At 38.9% G+C, this 12358-nt stretch overlaps 1 protein-coding gene across 1 annotated transcript in view; it reads left to right on the top strand.

The window, feature by feature from the left end:
• Positions 1-12358, top strand: part of ABCB1 (ATP binding cassette subfamily B member 1) — a 1009232-nt gene that overhangs the window by 715335 nt on the left and 281539 nt on the right. Inside the window, exon 21 of the mRNA XM_044067521.1 lies at positions 10638-10715. Within this exon, the coding sequence (XP_043923456.1) occupies positions 10638-10715 (78 nt within the window). The remainder of the gene's footprint in view (positions 1-10637; positions 10716-12358) is intronic.

The raw sequence follows: 12358 nt of genomic DNA, 5'->3' as shown, positions 1-12358 counted from the left end.
AAAGCTAGCTATGAAAACATAATTGCAACAGATAGTAAAGACAACCACAAGGCCTTCTATAGTTATGTAAAGACTCTCCATGGCAATACCCAGATTTGCTCTGAGCTACTGCACAGTGATTCCTCCTATACCGAGCCAACAGATATTGCAAAGATACTGGCCGACAGATTGAGTGCTAACTTTACCCCTCTCCCCCTCAAAGGACCAATCACAATACCAGTAGAATTCCAGGCACCCAGTATTACTGCTGCACAGGTTAAAACAGCACTGTCCAAGGCCAAGAATACAGCTTCTATGGGACCTGACAGTATCCCTGGCTGTGTTCTACATGAAATACAGTGTGAACTGGCACCTCACCTGTGTGCCCTGTTCAGTCGCAGCCTCACCTTAGGCTTTGTCCCTACAGAATGGCGCACTGCTACAGTCATCCCTCTCCACAAAGGAGGAGCGACTACAGACCCAGAGAACTATCGCCCCATTAGCCTGACAAGTCTGATATGCAAAGCTATGGAACGCATCATTATGGACCTAATAAACAAGGATATAGGGAGTCTCCAAACTCTAGATCCTACACAATTTGGCTTTGTGAAGGGTAGATCATCCCTGCTCAACTTGGTCGACTTCTTTGAGTCAGTCACCAGAGCTGTGGATGAAGGTAAGGTGGTTCGTACAGCCTACCTTGATCTGGCCAAGGCCTTTGACACCATTTCCCACTCAGGAATCATAGAAAGACTTACTAAGCTAGGCATCAACTCCTATATCACTAGGTGGGTTGCAAACTGACTCACAGATAGAACCCAAAGTGTGAAAGTAGCTGACTGCAAGTCAGACTGCTGACCAGTCACAATTGGAGTCCCACAGGGTTCGGTCCTGGGTCCTCTCCTGTTTGGTATCTACTTCTTTGAAGTCCAGGCCAACACAAAGCGACTCTGGCTGACAACGTTCATAGATGATTGCAAGTTGGGAGCTATTATTAACTCCCCAAGTGATGTTGACATCCTGCAGAAAGGCCTCAATGAGACCAATGACTGTTGTCAGAACCATGGCCTTAAGCTCAATGCCAAAAAATGTCTTCATCCTCTTTGGGAAAAACCCGGTTCCCTTGAATTACCACATTAATGGTAGTCCGCTGAACACAGAAGGCATTATAAGAGATCTGGGAACACATATTTACAGCAACGTCTCTTTTGACCACCACATTGCCACTGTGGTCAGAAAGCGCTTCAATGTGGCACATCTCATTACAAAGGGTTTTCCATCCAGGAAGACAGAGGTCATTGTCTCCCTCTAATGTTCCCTCATTAGGCCAGTCATTGAGTACAATGCCCCATTTAACGTGTACCTCACTAGACACCTGCAACAACTGGAGATGCTGCAAAAGTACCTCACAAATAGGATCCTGGACCTTAAACACTTGTCCTATATGGACAGATTAAAAAAACTCCAACTATTCTCTGTCTCATATCGCCTACTGAGAGGCGATCTCTGCCTGACTTACAAAGCCATGTCTGACCCAGCTCTGTTAGAAATGCTGCATCTAAAGAAATCCCAATCACTCCACACCACATGCTCCAGAGACCTCAACCTCATTACCACAATCAACAAAACATGCTGGAGGGACAGGTTCATAACCCAAAGACTGCCCATGCTATGGAATAGACTTCCCATACATGTCAAGCAGAGCACCTCACTGGCCCTCTTCAACAGAAATCTTGATGAGTGGATGGGAAATAGAAAATCCATGCCGGGGATCACTCCAGTGGCTCTACTCGACAGAGGCACTAGGAACTAAGGTTGGGTGGCATGATGCCAGGGTAATCCTGTGGGCTAGGCTTGTAAAGGCTCCAGGGCCATTAGCCTAGTACACACCTATCAACCTATGAACAAGACAATATTTCTTACTACACAGTGCTAGTCAAGAGTTCAGAGATCACAGGAAAATGCTTAAAATAATACAGTAGAATAGTTCTGACATCAACACAGAAAAACACTTAGTCTAATCTTCCTAGTTCCTTGCTATTTCTAAGACAAACACTAAAATCTAAGATCCTACTTACATACAGACACAGGCAGAGATCTGGTGAGTTGGATGTTCTCAAGACAAAATGCTCAAATGTTCTCATTCTTCCTGTCCTTAAATTGATAACACAGTACCACAGATTCATTTCAGATTACATCATTTATATCTGGTTCCCAGGCTAACAGAACTCATAGGTTAATTGCCCTTTTGATCTTGCAACTGGTCAGGAAGCCAGAGCAATAAAAGAAATTATACATGTAAATTCTAGCCATTAACTCTGGCCTCAAAACAATAGGCAGAATGCCTTTATCTAGACATCTCGGCTCTGAGTTTTAACATCAAAGAATTGACTTATCCGCTTTATTACAGCAGAGTTCACTGTTGTTACATTTTTGCAGTTCTACATCTAACAGCATTTTTTCCATTTAAGAGAACAAGCATGTGGCTTATATTAATATTTACAAATGACAGAATTATCTACAAAATTCTATCTGACTAGGCTGGCAGCCTTCACCTATCACCACAATGAGTTTAAGTATAGAGGAGGTAAAATAGTTGTTGAACCTGGAGGCTAGGTCTGACTTTGTACCTTCTAACTTGGGTGGGGGTGTAGTGGTTTTTACAGGCTGGTGGATGTTCACTGCTGCCCAGAATTTTTGTGGGTTGGTACTGTGTTTCCTTTGTAGGGAAATGTAGTGATTTTGTTTGTCAATCTTAATTTGTTTTTTCTTTTATTTCTAAGTTCGAAAAAGGCTTGCCTAGTTGTGGGTGTTTTATATTGGCGCCATGATCTTCATGTAAAGATGTTAATACTTTTAGCATCACTCGAGCCATTACTTCCCATTTCATATCCTGTACATTTGAGCTTCTTACTCTTTCGTTTACTTCTTCTATCCATTCAGAATATTGGTTATGTTCCACAGGATCTTCATAAGTATTTTCCAAAATGTATCTATTTCTTCTTTTTTGGGTGGTGTTTCAGTTCCTTTTACCTTGTTTCCCAGTTCTCTATAACATTTTTTTTGGGTCATCAATGAATTGCTAATTTTGTACTTTTCCTTTATATTTATCTGCATATCTTTCAAGTTTTTCTGCCTGTGCTGATATTTTTAGTTTATTATTTGTGATAGTGCACAATAGGTCTTCTGATCTTTTCTGATACTGTGTATTGCATTTATCATGTCTGTCTCTGAGTATTTTTGTTGATCTGTTACCTTTTCTATATTTTTCTAATAGTGACATTTCTTGTCTTACCTGCTTTATAGTTTGCATAGTAATATATCCTATTTACTTCTGTTGTATCACATGAATTTCTGTGAACAGTTCTAATTACTGAGTTCATTTGTTTTATCAAACTTCCAACTTTTTGGGTTTTATTGATTTTCTGTAGTCTGTTTCTTTCATTGATCTTAGTATGTCTGCCCATCTCTGCAAAATCAAGCAACTCTTCTCTTAGATCATTTTCTTCTAAACTAAGGACACATTCTTTGTTTTCCATTTCCTGCGGGCATTCTACAGAAAGATCCAGAGCATCTTCCTATACCACATTCTCTTCGGTTTCATCCTGTGTCATCCATTGCTCACTCATATGGAAACTCACTGGCATTTCACACCACAACAATGACTGCATCAAAGTTACCACCGTTTCCTGTTCCTTCCCTTGCTGTTCAACTCCAACTGAACTTTTGTACTGGTTTTCTATGGAAGACTCCAAATTATCTTTATATGGCAACTGATTAGATGTTTCCTGCTCCACTGGTTTCTCCTTAATTTGGGGATTCATTGCTGTATCCTGCGGTGGTGTTATCCTTCACTTTGCAGGTAATCCATATCCTCAGTTTCTATTTCTTTTACTTCTCCATTAGTAATCCCCTTTTCTACTTTTCTTCTTTGTTTTATTTTTTGTACTGTAAAATGTTCCATATCCGGATGCCTTTGCCTGTATTTCTCTTCAAATATCTTCGGTGCTGCAATTTTTGTATTGATTAGTTTTGCTTTCTCCTTTGCATAAATATTGCACCATATTAAATCTCTTTTTTTCCCATGTCCATATTTCTTCATTTGTCTTCTGCTCCTCCTTTTCGCCTTACTTGGGGGACTCGTTCCACCATGCTGTGATATAACCTCTGTTAGACTTTCTACACTAAATCCTTCCCTTCGCAAGTATTCCAGAACTTCATCTTCTATTTTTTTTACCCTCTACTTTGCTAACTTGTGTTCTGTGTTCCCTCTCTGTCATCTTATTTTTTTTTTTTGGATTGTGAAATTTTCCATATCTGGATGCCTTTACCTGTCTTTTTTCTGAAATATCTTTGGAGCTGCTTTTTTATTGATTCATTTGGCTTTTTTTCCTTTGCATAAATATTGCACCATATTAGATCTCTCTTTCTTTCTCATGTCTGCATTTCTTTTTTATACTTTTCAAAAATCTCTAGATTTTGTTCCTTTTATTTTTGCACTTCCTCAGTCGCTTCTTTTTCCAAACGGCCCAAGGTTTCTTGGTCTACATAATGTTTTTCATAGATCTGTTATGAAGCTTTTGACAGTTTTTCTTGAGAAAATATTTTTCTTTCCTCTAATTTATATCTAAATCTTTTTGTATATCTTCTGTCTGGAAATGTTGGGCTTCTTGGATAACAGTAACAATATATATTTTTTCTTATTCTCAGTAGTCCACTCTATTCTCATTATGGCTTTGTTTTGGCCTATCAGTTTTTGTGATTTTTGTGGACTACTACTTTCTTCTACAACAGGGACATCGTCCCCCACAGCCTGGCCTAGCCCCACTGTAGGAATGTTTCCATTTCTTGAGGATTCTACGCTGTCATTTGTCCAGTCCTGTCACCACATACAAGGATCTGGCTCAGTATAGGTGGCTCCAGTAACAATGCACTCTGCACACAATTTTGTATTGTCTTTGAGGCTGTGTACATAGCTAAAGAATGCCCTGTGGTTGTCCTTGTCATGGCAAGTGAAATTTTCCACAGATTTGGCTTAGGTAGACTGTATTTGTCCTCTGATCTGTTTGTTTAGTTTGAGTGTGATTTTATCCTGCTGGGTGCTACACCTCCCAGTTTTTGCCTTGATTTTCTTCCTTCTGTTATACAGTCTGTTGATGTTGTAATTCCACCTGGATGACTTGTTTTTTTTTACTTAGTTCTGTAGGGTACAGGTACTTCTATGCAGCTACTAACATGTTTGTGTAAGGTTTATGTGAACAGTTCCATGTAGGCAGCAGTGTTCTCAATGTTTATGGAGGGCTTGACATTTTACCAGGTTATCACTTAATCTTAGAAAATTAGCCTTGGAGTATTTCCTGAACATTCCAGGGTTATTTGAATCTCCAGGTTTTATTTCAACTTCAGAGGAGACCATTTTGTAGTCTGACCTTGCCAGAGAGGGCCCAATACTAGGGGATGTGCAGTGCTTTCCCATATTAGTGAGGGACAGATCCACTATGTTTGCATGCCTGGTCAGCTTACTGACAGTCTGGTCCAGGGAGTTTCTGTTTACAAAATCTAAGTAATTTTTGTACCTGCACATTTAGTGTCATATATGATTCCCAGTTCATAGTGTGGTAATTAAAGTTGCCCATGAATATGGTATTGGGTCAAACTGTGAGTGTTTCCAGTAAGCTTAAATACATGTTATGGATTTCCTGGGTCATGGAGTGGGACCTAAAGCTTGCAAGGAAATGGTATGGGATTTTGCCTGAGGTAATTTGAAGGTGGAGAAGCTAGAGTGGATCATCCTGCTTGACCAGCCTTAAGGTCTATTTATTTTTCTGTAAATCAAGACACCTCCACCTTTAGACCCTGCCTGTGTAGTAGCTAGTCTAAATATGTGGAAGGCATTATAGCTTTGCAATGCCAGGGTGCTCTTCACGACTTTAAACCATATCTCAGTGAATGCACAGATGTCAGCATTCTCTAGGGTGAGGGCAGTTTGTAGGAAGTGGAATTTCTTGTTTAGACTCCTAACACTGAGCAGTAACATTTTTAGATTTTCTTGGTTTTGATTTGCTATGTTGTAAGTATTTTTAGTTTGGCATTGCCTAAAAAAGGACTATAAAGGAGGACAATATTTGGGCTAATATTCAAAATCCTAGAGAGTAGAGGTGCAGATCATCCCTGGCAAAGCTGAATGATCTGTTGACCATCTCCTCCCATGCAACAAGTATCGCAACCCCTTAGAATGACACCAGAAACTAAGTCATTGAATAAAGTCAGTCATTTTCTGTTCGTATTGTGGCATCATCCTTGAGGAAGATAGAATGCTTCTCAATGCTAGGCTTATACCAGCCTGAGACACATATTTTGAGATTTTCATGCTGTCTCTCTTCTTATAGTCTAGGGAGGTACATCTCAGGTCATTTACCCTCCCATGGACTATGACTGAGTCATATTGGTACTTGTGGTCCAGTTCATGCATAATTTGACAGACTCTGGCCCCTGATAAGCAACTGACTGTGACTTTCTCCTTACTCATCCTGGTGAGGTGGACATTGTTGTGTCTACAAATGGAGTCTCCAGTGACCAGAATGTTGAGTTGTGTGGAGTCTTGCCTTGTGGTCTTGTGGAAGTAGAGGCTCCATGAGATATGGCTGTATGTGTTGATGTGGATTAGTTTTACATCGAATGTAGTCAAAGTGCACATGATGTCCATTTTCATATTTTTTCCTGTTCCTGGATCTGATACAAGTGCTGTAATTCATTAAATCATTAATTCTGCTGTATTCATTAATCTTGCAGACTTCGTTATAGGTTGATACAATGTAAAGCAACAGCACACCTGTATGCATGCAAATTGCTCAGCCTAGAATTTCAATCATTACAGTGCAGATATAAGGAATAACCTGGCTAGGGCAGAAGAGCAAATGCAAGTACATGCTCAGCTCGGACTGTATGTACTAGGCAGGCATAACCTTTGAGTAAGAAACATGCTATTTTTGAGTTATTTAGGTGTCTATGTCCCTATAGAGATGCACAAGGAAAGGGGCAGTACAGCTCATTACACAACACACCTCCATAAGGAGCCCCCATTTCCAGAAGACTCTTTTCCACTCTGTATCTTACATTTTGTGTGAAGTACTGAATTGCCCATTCAACCAAACCAAATTCATCTGGATTACATTTAGACTAATTTCCTTATGAATGTTGTTTTTTTATATATTATATTGTTGTAAAGAGATATCCCTTAATTTTTACAGAGACAAACTCATTTTACCCCTCAGTCTAGTAAATCTGTCAGTAGAGGTATCAGAGTTCTCTTTGAATCCATTATGCACTTACTATGTTTTTTTGGTTTGTTTTTTGTTTTTTAATTGTTAATTTAATTGAAAATGCTGTTTAACAGGCTTAGTATATATAGTCAGGACTTTATTAGTCTGCTTGTCTAAGCACTTGTTTGTTCTTTTAAGGAAAAGAAGGTAAACCAGGGATGATTCAAGGCCTCTACATGGTTAGCTCTTTGCACAGTTCTGAATCACAGGTGAAGGCTTATCTAGGTACTTTTAAACTACACTTCAGCACATCCAGGGTTCTGTGCTGGATCTCCCCTGTTTGGCATATACTTTTCTGAAGTAAAAGCCAATACCAAAGGGCTCTAGCTGAATATGTTTGCAGATGACTGTAAGCTAGGAGCACTCATTGAATCCTCGAATTACTTAGCCATCCTGTTGGAAGGGTTGTCTCACACAAATAACTGGTGCCAAAATCATGGACTGAATGTAAATGCCAAAAAATGCATTAGTGTGTCCTTTGGTAAGTCACCTACCCCAAGAACTGAACTACAATATTAACAGTACACTCCAAAGAGTTGACCCAGTTGTCTGGGATTTGGGAACTTATGAAGACAATGACATAACTATTAACCAGTGTATGCCCAGTCTTGTAAGAAAGTCATCTTATAAACAGAGGGATTATGTCTTGATATAAGGTTCATTGTCCCCCTTTACTCGGCCCTCATTAGGCCAGCCATTGAATATAATGCCGCCTTTGGCATGTAGCTATCCGACACATGCAACAACTGGAATGCCCACAGAGAAACTGCACTAAAAGGATACAAGGCCTAAGCAGCATGTCTTACATGGACCAACCAAAGCCCTGCACTATACTCTGTATCATACAGGTCTAACCCATTATTGATGGATCTACTACACATCAGCAAGTCAAACGGCATCAGAAATACTCAGTCTGGGAAATTAAATGTCTTCTGCAACATCAACAGAATGGTTTTGTGGGACAGGTATCCCTCACAGGGGATACTGATGCTCTTGGACAGACTCCCCATCCACATAAAACAAAAATTCATCCCTGTTCATATTCAAGTGCAACTTGGATCTATGGATGGAAAGAGAAAATTTACTCCAAGACTGACCCATTGTACAATTAATGGAGAGAGACATGTCCTAAAAGCTTTTGCCACACATGGGTCCCCTCAGATTATCTATGGTGTGAACCCAGTTATTCTCATTAGGGGTAATATATAATTATTGGCCATGGGATGAGTAAGCCCAATCTCTAACCAAATGGGATAGTTTAAGTCGAGCACATAAAGGAAAACTGGCTAGGCTTAAAATGGCCCACTAGGGTAGTAAGCCTAGTACTTACCTATGAACCTGTTTGTTGAGTAACAGCCTGTGCTGGCTTTGTCTGGGCAGTTTTTCAGCAGATCTGTACCTCAATTACTTTGTCTAATGTGCAAAATTACTACTTGATATGTTGTTCATTTGTTCACAAGACACCACATTCTAACTCTGATTTCTAGCTCTAGAGCAGGTTTTGTAAATCACAACCTGCATGGCATGAGTTATATTTTTTTTTTTTTTTTTTTTGTCAGATGCCTTTTTTTAATACGAGTATAGGTCAATAACAAAATGGAAAAATAATTGTGCTGTCCAATCTTCCAGAGAAAACAGTGTTAGGAAGATTTGTTCTGATGTGTTAAAAAAAGCAAAAATAAAATGTAATTGGTCCACCAGGTATGCAGAATATACAAAGAAAGCTTATATTAGTTAAATTAGAATAAAATAACTAACCTGAGCAGTTTCTATAGTACTTAAAACAAGATGTAACAAGTTCCACAAGTATGGTATTTGGCTATAATATGATCAACCGGGACCAAGTTAGGGTAGGTCTGCGATAGTCTGATGTAAAAGTCTCCACACTGCTTTCCAATATATGTATTTTTCCCTGAATGTAGGAAATAGCCTATATGTATTTTAGTACTTGGTATATGCATTTTAGTACTTGGTTATATAGGAAGATAATCTTGTGTAAATCTCTTGCAGATTGGTCTATTGAGTTATTATATAGCATGTTACTGAAGCAGATGGTACTTCAAAAATAATGTATTATCTTTATCCGAAAAGTCTAGTCCCGACTAATGACAAATTGCTGCCAGGGCAAATTGTGCTTTAATACTGAAGTGATGTTTTTCATTAAGACTATTGTTTCTTCACTGGGGGGACCTTACAGAAAACAGTACAATGCCTAGATGTGAATTATTGCATAGTGAACAGTAAGGAAGGAAACCATGATAAAAATAAGCCTTTTGGTAGGAGTTAAATAAATATCAAATTAAATGATAAATTGTGTTTAAAAGACTTATTAGCTCAGTTAAGTGTATAGTACCTATTTTATATACTTCCAATTAACACCCACAGTTCAGAGCAAATCACTTAACCAAATGAATGTTTCTAAGAAACATCTGAAAAGAGACACGTGTCTTTTAGCACTACTGTGTTCAAAACTCAGTAAAGCAATAAAATAAAGATAGTATGTAGTAACATAGCATGGCCTCTCTGTTTTTGCATAGAATTTACCATGACTTTTATTTTGTATCCCTTGATTTTTAACAGGTTGTTTTTTTTTTATTCTTTCTAGGCTGGTGTTCTTTTCAGAAAGCATTGGTGGCAACTGCAGTTCTCCTTGCATTTGTTAGTCAAACCAGAGGACACCAGTGAATTAGTCAGTTAATGATGAGATATATCCCAATCAGGAAATATTTTGTAGCTCTATTGTTAAGTGCCACTGGGTAATTAGCAGTTGTATTTGAATGACATGCTGACTCAGACTTTCAAAGAGCTAGTTCAGTGGTAGGTGTCCAATTTAAAAAAAATAATGGATTTTTTGTTTCATTATATTTTGAAATATTCAGTTAGTGAACCAATGAATACAGTGCATTGCAACTCATTGCAGAGTACCCAAATGTCTGTGTGTCTTGACCCATTAAGCTTCTGGCTATTTTCATTCATACAATGCTGATGGAAGCACCATATAGTATTCCTCCAAAGACTGCTGCATATCTATTGAACACTAAGATACTTTCAAATTCTCACTAACACTGTGATATTACATACTGATATAGTTTGTTTTTAATAAAAAAGTCACATGAAAATATATTGTAAAGCCACCAGGTCAGCTGCAGACAACCCGACCCAATCTGCGTGGCATTCACTTAGCAGAGCTAATACATTTATGAAATAAACATCATAGAGTAGATAGAAATCACTTTATTTTTATAATCCAAACAGTATTATTTGGGAGTGTATGCAGAAGGCACTTATCATGTATGTTGCATAATACTGACAGTCGTGTGTTTTCTGTCGTTTTAGGGTTTTACTTTTGGCAAGTCGGGTGAGATCCTTACAATGAGACTTCGTTACAAAGCGTTCATGTCGATGTTGAGACAGGTATCGTTTACTTTTTTTTTTTTTTTTTAACATTTGGCTTTCACTGTCTGATTTAGGTTTATGTTGGGCATTGGCCTTTTAGAGTACTGCTGTGGCTACTACAAAAATGCTCGCTTGTACTATTAATTTTGAAATGGGGAGTAAAATGTTTAGAGTGGTGTTTCTGTATCAAGAAAGTTCCTCACCAAAAGGATAAAGGGAGGGCGAGACTTAAACTTAAACCACACGCTATTTATAGGACGGCTGGAGAGATAGATTCATCACCCAAAGACTCTATGCTGTGGAACAAAAATCCCGCACATGTGAGGCAGAGCACCGCTGGCCTTGTTCTACTAGGTGGGTGGCATAACACAAAACACAAGGCTTTAGTTTATAAATGCCCTCGGGCAGATAGCCTAGTATGAACCTATGAACCTATGAACCTAAGAACACGTAATGTTCATAGTAACTGAGCACTATCTGTCTCTCTGTCTTCAGGGTCAGGGCATGTTTTTTGCCAGTATACCAGTTCTGCTTGAAATTGGGCCACGTTAGAAATCTAGCTATGTACTGCAGAATAGTTGCATTCACTACTTTCAGCTCAAACACGGCCCCTGTTATACATACTAATGTAAAATAGGATACCCTGATCTCTAGAAGTGGATACAAAAATACCATGATATAAGAAGCAAAAAGTGTCTCCAGGAGAACAACAAAATTACTGCCATACTAGAATAACAAAGAAATACAAACTTTCAAACAAAATAAAGTGCTTTTCAGGTATAAAGCAAACATTCATCTAAAAGCCTATTAAACAGGAGTTTTTAAATGTTCATACGAACATTTGGTTCTTAGGTTCATAGGTTCATACTAGGCTATCTGCCCTAGGGCATTTATAAGCCTAGCCAGAATGTGTTTGGCTTTCGCCACCCATTTAAAATTTATTTTGCTATGCCCTTTTTCGAGGTTAGTATACTGTACCTCTGTCTAACAGTGACACAGAAGTGATACCCGGGGTAAACCTACAATCTCCCATCCACTCATCAAGATTCCTCTTGAAGAGAGTCAATGAGGGACTCTGCCTAACCTGGACTGGGATTTTATTCCAGAGTGAAGGGAGCCTCTGGGTTATGAATCTGTCCCTCCAGCATGTCCTATTTATTTCAGTGCTGAGGTTCAAGTCTCTCGAGCGCGTAGCTCGATGGGATTTGGATTTTCTTAGGTGCAGCATGTCCATTAATTCCGGGTTGGACATGGCTTTATACATCAGGTACAGATCGCCTCTGAACAGGCGGTATGCCACTGAGTAGAGCTGGAGTTTCTTTAACCAGGCAGCATATGGCATCTGTTTGAGCCCTTTGATCCTCTTGGTGAGGTACTTTTGGGGTCTTTCCAGTTGCTGCAGGTATAGCCTTACTGGTTGATATAAAATTCAGGTCCATATTGATCTCAGTTTAACAGAGAGCTTTACTCTAATAAATCCATTTAAACAAGAAAATAGATCTGCTCTTCACATAACTCCATTTTTATTTACAAATTTAAGTTTGTATTACAAAGTCTCCATATCTTACCACCAACTCTCCACCTCTTAGACTCTCATGAACAACTTGTGAGACAATAAACCTAATTTTTATTTATATTTGTTGACTGGGAAAGTCCAACAT

The sequence above is a fragment of the Protopterus annectens genome, chromosome 3.part1 (genome assembly GCF_019279795.1).
Source record: "Protopterus annectens isolate FY-2018-M chromosome 3.part1, PAN1.0, whole genome shotgun sequence".
Taxonomy (NCBI): Eukaryota; Metazoa; Chordata; order Ceratodontiformes; family Protopteridae; genus Protopterus; species Protopterus annectens.
Note: the sequence above shows the minus strand (reverse complement) of the source record. Positions and strands in the feature narration are given on the sequence as shown.